The 6850-nt window shown below is 36.9% G+C and overlaps 1 protein-coding gene across 1 annotated transcript; it reads right to left on the bottom strand.

Moving 5' to 3' along the window:
- Window positions 1-3212: 3212 nt before the first annotated feature.
- On the bottom strand, window positions 3213-4154 carry LOC306655200 (olfactory receptor 10K1-like; the record flags this gene model as incomplete). Its single annotated transcript, XM_079129593.1, has 1 exon — window positions 3213-4154. One exon carries the CDS (start codon window positions 4152-4154, stop codon window positions 3213-3215), a length of 942 nt encoding a protein of 313 aa, XP_078985719.1.
- Between the last annotated feature and the right edge of the window lie 2696 nt (window positions 4155-6850).

Here is a 6850-nt window from a genome sequence, read left to right as displayed (position 1 = left end):
CTACAGGATGATTCTGTAGAAAGAAAATGTGGTTAAAGAGATTTTCACCCTTAGAATCATCAGGAATTAATGGCTACTTTAATTGTGGTATAAGAAATGAAAAAAGGAGTAGTGAAGACAGCTTCCACCTGTGAGGCTTGACTGTGTGGGTGGAGTTATCTTTCATTAAGATTGGGCACGAAGGTAGCAGAGCAAGCTCAAAGTTGGATGGGAAGTTCATTGATATGACTAGAATCACTGTCATGGCAGAAATTATGCAGGAATTATGCTCTGGATTATAACAATGTTGTATTCAATATCCGTACAGGAGTAAATTCAAATTTATTGTAGTAACAGTTAAGAAAAATAAAAGGCAGTTATGTCCCCAAAACACAAGTAACAAAGCAAACATAGATACATGGGATTTATCAAAATAAAAACCCTTTTGCATAGCAAAGTCAATAATCATCAAATGGAGAGAAAACCTATCAACTAGAATATGTATTTGTTTACCATACAAGCAATAAGAATTATTATTCAAAATACAGAAGGATTCAAAGGGCTCAATATTAAGGAAACAACCATATTAAAAATGGGAAAATTACCTGAACAGATATTTCTCAGAAGAAGACCTAAACATGGCAAACACATATATTTAAAAGAATAAGAGCACAAACCATCATGGAAAGTCAAGTGCAAGCCTCACACGTGTTAGAGAGACTCTTATAAAAAATGAAACACGTGTTGAGCAGTGTGACTGAGCATCCTCCACAGGTTCATCTTCAGCTTGGTCCTCAGGATGCTCCTACAAGGAGGTGCTGGGGGTCCTTTAAGAGGTGGGGCCTGGTGGGATGCCCTTGGTGGATTTGAGGGAGCGCTCTCAGAAGGGGCTTTGGGATCCCAGTGTCCCTCTGGCTTCCTGTTTGCAGATGTGAGTTCTTCCTCCCACAGGTGTACTTATCATTGTCATGGCCACAATATGGCACAACCAAGACCCTCTCCCGAGCTGTGTTGATGGCAGCACCATGCCCTTGAGCTTCCAAGGGAATATTTTCTTTATTCAGGTAACCTGCCTGAATTATGTTCATGTAGCAACACAAATCAGACTAATACAGAGAGATTGTGGAGAAAAGGAAATGGTTACATACTATTGATGGGAATATGAATTAATATAGTGCATATAGAAAGATAGATGCTCTTAAAACATGTAAAATAGAACTACCAAATGATTCAGGAATTATTCTACTCTATATCCAAAAGATATGAAATCTGTATGTTACAGAGGTATCTACTTTCATGTTTATTGAGACACTCTTCACAAGAGCTAAGATACGAAATCAATCTCTGTGGCCATAGATGGATTAATAGATTACATGGTGTATACATACATAATACAATGGTATTCATTTATTAAAGATGAGGGAAGTCCTGTTATTTATGGCAACATAGATGAACCCAGAGAACACTATGTTAAGCCAAATATTGAGGAACAGAAAAATAATTTACATGATCTAACATGTATTGGATTTTAAAGAGTTAAATAATAGAAACACAGAATAGAATGGTGGTTACCAGAAGGTTGTGGGTAGAGACAGAGGTTGGCTGGTTTGCAAAGATGTTGGTCAAAAAGTACAAAATTAGTGTAAGATGGGATGAATATGTTAAAGAGATCTGTTGTACATCATGGTTACTACAGATAATAACATTTTGCATACTTGAAAATCACTGTGTAGATTTCGAGTATTTTCATCACATGTAAAACACGAGTTAGTACATATGCTAATTGTATTCATTTGTCCATCATATAATATATATGTGGATCAAAACATCATGTCACACACAGAAAACATACCTTTTTAAATTTTCTATTTAATGTAAATTCGATTTTTTTAAGTCTTCTCTCTTCTAGATCCTGCATGCACTCTCCTTTATAAACTAGACTTACACTGATTCTAAAATGTTTTCCCTGCCTTTGTCTGCTTATTGGGACTGGTTTGAAACTGAGCATAAGGTTTATTATGGCAGACATCCCATATATTTCTTTCATCACACATTTTCAGTAGCTAAGATAGTATCTAGTATATATTAAGGAAATGATATAAATTGTTGAAAAAGATGAGAAATACAACAAACCAGATCTTGCATGTCATGAAACCATAAACTTTGGGATGCTGCAGGTAAAAGGGAGGGTTTAGAATGAAAGGGACAGCTGAAATTGTCTTGAAATATGAGATCATATGTTCATGTTAAACAAAGAAGAGGAGCTTTTCCAAAGGAAAGGAACAGCACGTTAGACTACACAGTCATGTCAATTTGGGGCCCAGAAAAGTTTGGCTGAGCTTCAAAATGTACAACTAGGCACTTATGGGATATGGATAATGATAACTTCAGAAATAATAATGTCGATGTAGGCAGAGACTGCATGATAAATTCAGGTTCGTGAAGGATGCTTGGTTTCATCTCATTTGATAAGGGAAATTATTGTAACTGTTTTTGATGGATTTTCTGACCATTCTGGACTCCTGAACTTTTTCTGCCTGATTATTAATTCAAAGCCCTTTGCTTGGAATTACTTGAGAAATTTTAGCAACTGATGCAATGCTAGTAGCTCCTCTGAAGAGAATAAATATTTGTTTTTTAGGGAATATATGTGGGGACTGACAAGGTAAGCCAGGAAAGATATACACATGAACAGAAGGGGGATTCCATCAGGATGTTCCAGTCTTAAAAAAAGGAAAATGTAAAAGTAAAAACAGGTCAATGTTAGTATGAGGTGGTAAATGAGAGTGCAAGAATGTCAGCAAGGTTTGTTGCAGAAATCATGGGGCCAAAGTTTTGTATTTTCTTCGAGAAAGGTAGGAGTCAGCTAGACAATCTCCTCAGTGGAGCTGAACAGTTGAGATACATGTTTTCTCTGCTTACTAACTCTCATCAGCTTGAATGTACATTTGCTCTAATATTAGTCTTTGAATGACCAGTATGTTGTGCACTTACATGTAATTAACTTTTTCCTGTAACTGAGGAAACCCTTTTCATGTATTATTAAACTTTTTAGAGAAGCATTAATGGGAGAAAACCAAAATGTCTTAGTTTTATTGAATAAAGTGTAAATGTTCCTTCCACATAGAGAATATTCTTATGTTATACTGAGTTTGGGTATTTAAATGAGAAAATAGATGCAAGCACATATTTTGCAGGCAAATAATAGCCATGAAGAGTATAAAATTGATACCTTAGCTAAGAGGATACCAAGTTTTGCTCATTGTTCTTCGAAGGGCTGATATGAATTCCTTATTTCTCAGACTATAAATCATGGGATTGAACAATGGGGTGAGGATGGTGTAAGACACAGATATCAGGGTGTCTTGGCTTGAAGAGTAATTGGACTTGGGCCTTAAGTAGATGAAGGAGGCACAGCCATAGTGAACAGTTACCACAATGAGATGGGAGGCACAGGTGGAAAAGGCTTTGTACCTTCCAACAGTGGATGGGATCTTTAGAATGGCAGAGATGATGCGGACATAGGACACCAGGATAAGTAGCAGTGGAATAACTAAGACAAATACGCCCAGCGTGAAGATGACCAGCTGACTGAGGCGGGAGTGTTGAGATGCCAGTTTGAGGACAGGAGAGATGTCACAGAAGAAGTGATGCAGTTGGTTGGAGGAGTGGAAGGGCAGGTGAAATATCAGACAGGTGGTGACCAGAGAGAAGGTAAAGCCACAGGCAGAGGCAGTAGCCACTAATCCCAAGCACACCCCGTGGCCCATGAGCACAGTGTAGCGCAGTGGGTTGCAGATGGCCACATAGCGATCATAACCCATGGCTGCCAGCAGGAAGGAGTGAGAGCAGCCCAGGAAGAGGAAGGTGAACATCTGGATGGCACAGCCCAGGAACGAGATGGTCTTCTTCTCAGCCATCAGATCCACCAGCATCTTGGGCACAATGACGAAAGTGTAGCTGGTCTCGAAGCAGGAGAGGACCGAGAGGAAGAAGTACATGGGGGTATGAAGGGCTCTGTCCAGCACAATGGTGGAAATGATGATGGCATTGGTGCCCAGAGTGAAGAGGTAGAGGAGCAGGAAGACCACGAAGAGCAGCCTCTGGAGGCTGGCCAGAGCTGAGAAGCCCAGGAAGACAAATTCCCTCACCAAGGTCTCATTGACCCACTCCATAGACAGCAGTTCTATACAGGAGAGTCAGGGACACAGGCGTAGGCCAGGATCCATGAAGAAAACAGAATCGTGCAGGATCCTCAGCAGGTGACATGTATTTTTTTTTCTTGTACTTGATAGAATTCCTTCATTTCCTCTTTAACACGTCTGCTAAAAGAAGAATTGATGGTAAACATACCAAGGAATAACTGACTCCAGTTGGGAGACTTTTTGTAGTGTAAAAAACAGCTCATCCTTTTAGCCATGTGTTATGCCAATGTCTAACAGATTTCCCCTTTTTCTTTTTTTAGGCATTATTTTTTCCTTGCTCAATATAAACACACAGAAACCAGCTCTCTCTAAGTGATGAAACATTGTTAACTTGAACAATCTGATCCTGATCAGAATGTAGAATGAAAGAATTATTAACCTGTACCAAATCATGGTACATGAATTATGCTATGAATATAGCACAAGGAATTACAATTTTGTCTATCTATATAACTCAAAAATTTTTATGAATGAATAAATAATGAAAAATAATTCTAAAAAATAAGCAGAAGGAATGTCAGACAGATAGAGCAGGAGGAAGGAAGAGAAGACTTTGGGAATGCTGAAGATTGAAAGGGAGCAAATTGTTATAGAATTTATGAATATGCTCAGATATGTGGTAAGGATATAACACACTTTATCACGATATTCATTACAATTATCTTAACACAGTACACAAAACCATAGTAAAAAGTAATTAGCTTATTTCAACAGACTGAGTAAAAAGAAGACAACTGTCAATTAGGAACACTGCTGAAGGTTCCAGAAACTAGTACCTTACATCAAAGGTGGGACAGAAGGTAATATTAAGGGCAGTATTTTTTCTCTTATCCAAGAAGAGAAAAGTCATCAGGTGGTAGAAAGAGATTGCAACTTTGTGACATTTTTCTGCACATGACAGTTTTTCTATTCTGAAGTTCCACAGAGAAACTTACAGGAACAGAACTTTCCAGAAGAGGCTCAGATCTTGCCACAGAATGTGAAAGAGAATAGGATAATTGCCACTTGACAGGTTCTGCCTCCCTGCTGGAAACCACCTGCTTTTATGTAGTGGTAGGCCAATAAGAATCCTTCTGAACATTTTGCTACTAAAACTAGTTTGCAAAGTGCTAGAAATTATTTTATTTCTACAGTAATTTTTAGGTTTTAGATGAGATGATTTTTTCCAATTGCCTGACCTAATAATAAGAAAGTTTTCTCTAAATATAAAAGTCATCCACTATATATTGTGTGAATATAATCTTAATTCATTTGCCTCTAAGTTTTTTACATCATTTTTTGCTGAGGAATTTTTGTCATCTTTTATCAGATTTTTTTTTCATCTTTTTAATCAACAGTAATACTTTGCTTTCTAGGCCCTAAGTTAAATTATGAACACTTCTGAAACTCATTGCATCTCAGCTTATAATTTAGAGATTATATATTGTTTTCATACTAAAAACTGATCTAAAACATGGTTATGAACTCTGTCTACAATGACCATAACTAAAACTTATTAGTTTCTTTTATCATTTACTATTACCCTTCTACTATTAGTATTAACACCTAGCATTATTAGTATTATATATAAATATAAATAGGTCTATGATATTTATAACTCCATTATAAGCATGTGTATGAGAGACAGAGTGAGTGAGTGAGTGTATGTGTATGTATAGTACTTTCGTCTTTTCTATACCAAGAAATTCCACAGGTTCCCCACATAACACTCACCTCCTAGCACAATGGATTTCTGTCCATTAAAACACCAAGGAAAACTGAAACTTATGATCCTTGCTTATTCTTGTCTCACTGTTGTCCCAGAAGACTTTTTCTTCTGGTCTTCTTAGAACTCATCCACTTCTAACCCCTAGTATGGCCTCCATTGAATATGATGTAAAAGTAGAGCAAAGAAACTGAAATTCTCTGGTTCTGAAGGAGTATCTGTATCTACCAAGACCAAAGAAAATCAAGGCTGATTATTTGTCACTCAGGCTTATACAGTCATCTGGTTCCATATAATTCTATAGGTGAAAAAGCTTTGTAATTTATTTATTGTCACTTTTCATGAAGTTTAGAGAACTAGCATCACAGTTCAACTGAGCAGTCAGCCCCACGTGCTAAAGCAGACATCAGGGAACACACAGAGCATTTAATCACCAGTACTAAGATAGAAAGGCATACAAGAATAAAAATTAGAATTCCCTTCCACCCAGGTTATAAAATAAATATGAAAGATCTCTCAATATAGAGTGAGAATACATAGATATTTAGATTTTTCTTTGTGTGACTCATGAAGAGGCACTTAACATAGATATTCAACTCCTTATTTTAAAGTTAAAGGGAACTACATAAGCAAGAACTGAAATAAAATAATAGATTCATGGAAGGTACAAGGAAGACAGTCAAAGAATAATAGTTTGCAGCAGAATTTTGAGTTAGGGTAGTAGTTAAATATATTATGACCCTTGAGATGTTTTGATTCAGACAGTCTAAGGTTCTGTGCTTAGATGCTCTCAAAATTCCTCTTATTATGATATTGTAGAACACATGCATAGAATTCAGGTTATGATCCTTGCAGATGATACTTCCCTGTTTGTGTTTCCAACTCCTCAGATGTTCCCTTGGGATTTTATATAATATGAATTTAAATAAAAGATCAATATTTGAGGATGCTGGGTGTCTTC

The sequence above is a fragment of the Sciurus vulgaris genome, assembly GCF_902686455.1.
Source record: "Sciurus vulgaris genome assembly, chromosome: 1".
NCBI lineage: Eukaryota > Metazoa > Chordata > Mammalia > Rodentia > Sciuridae > Sciurus > Sciurus vulgaris.
This window is presented reverse-complemented; position numbering and strand designations above follow the sequence as displayed.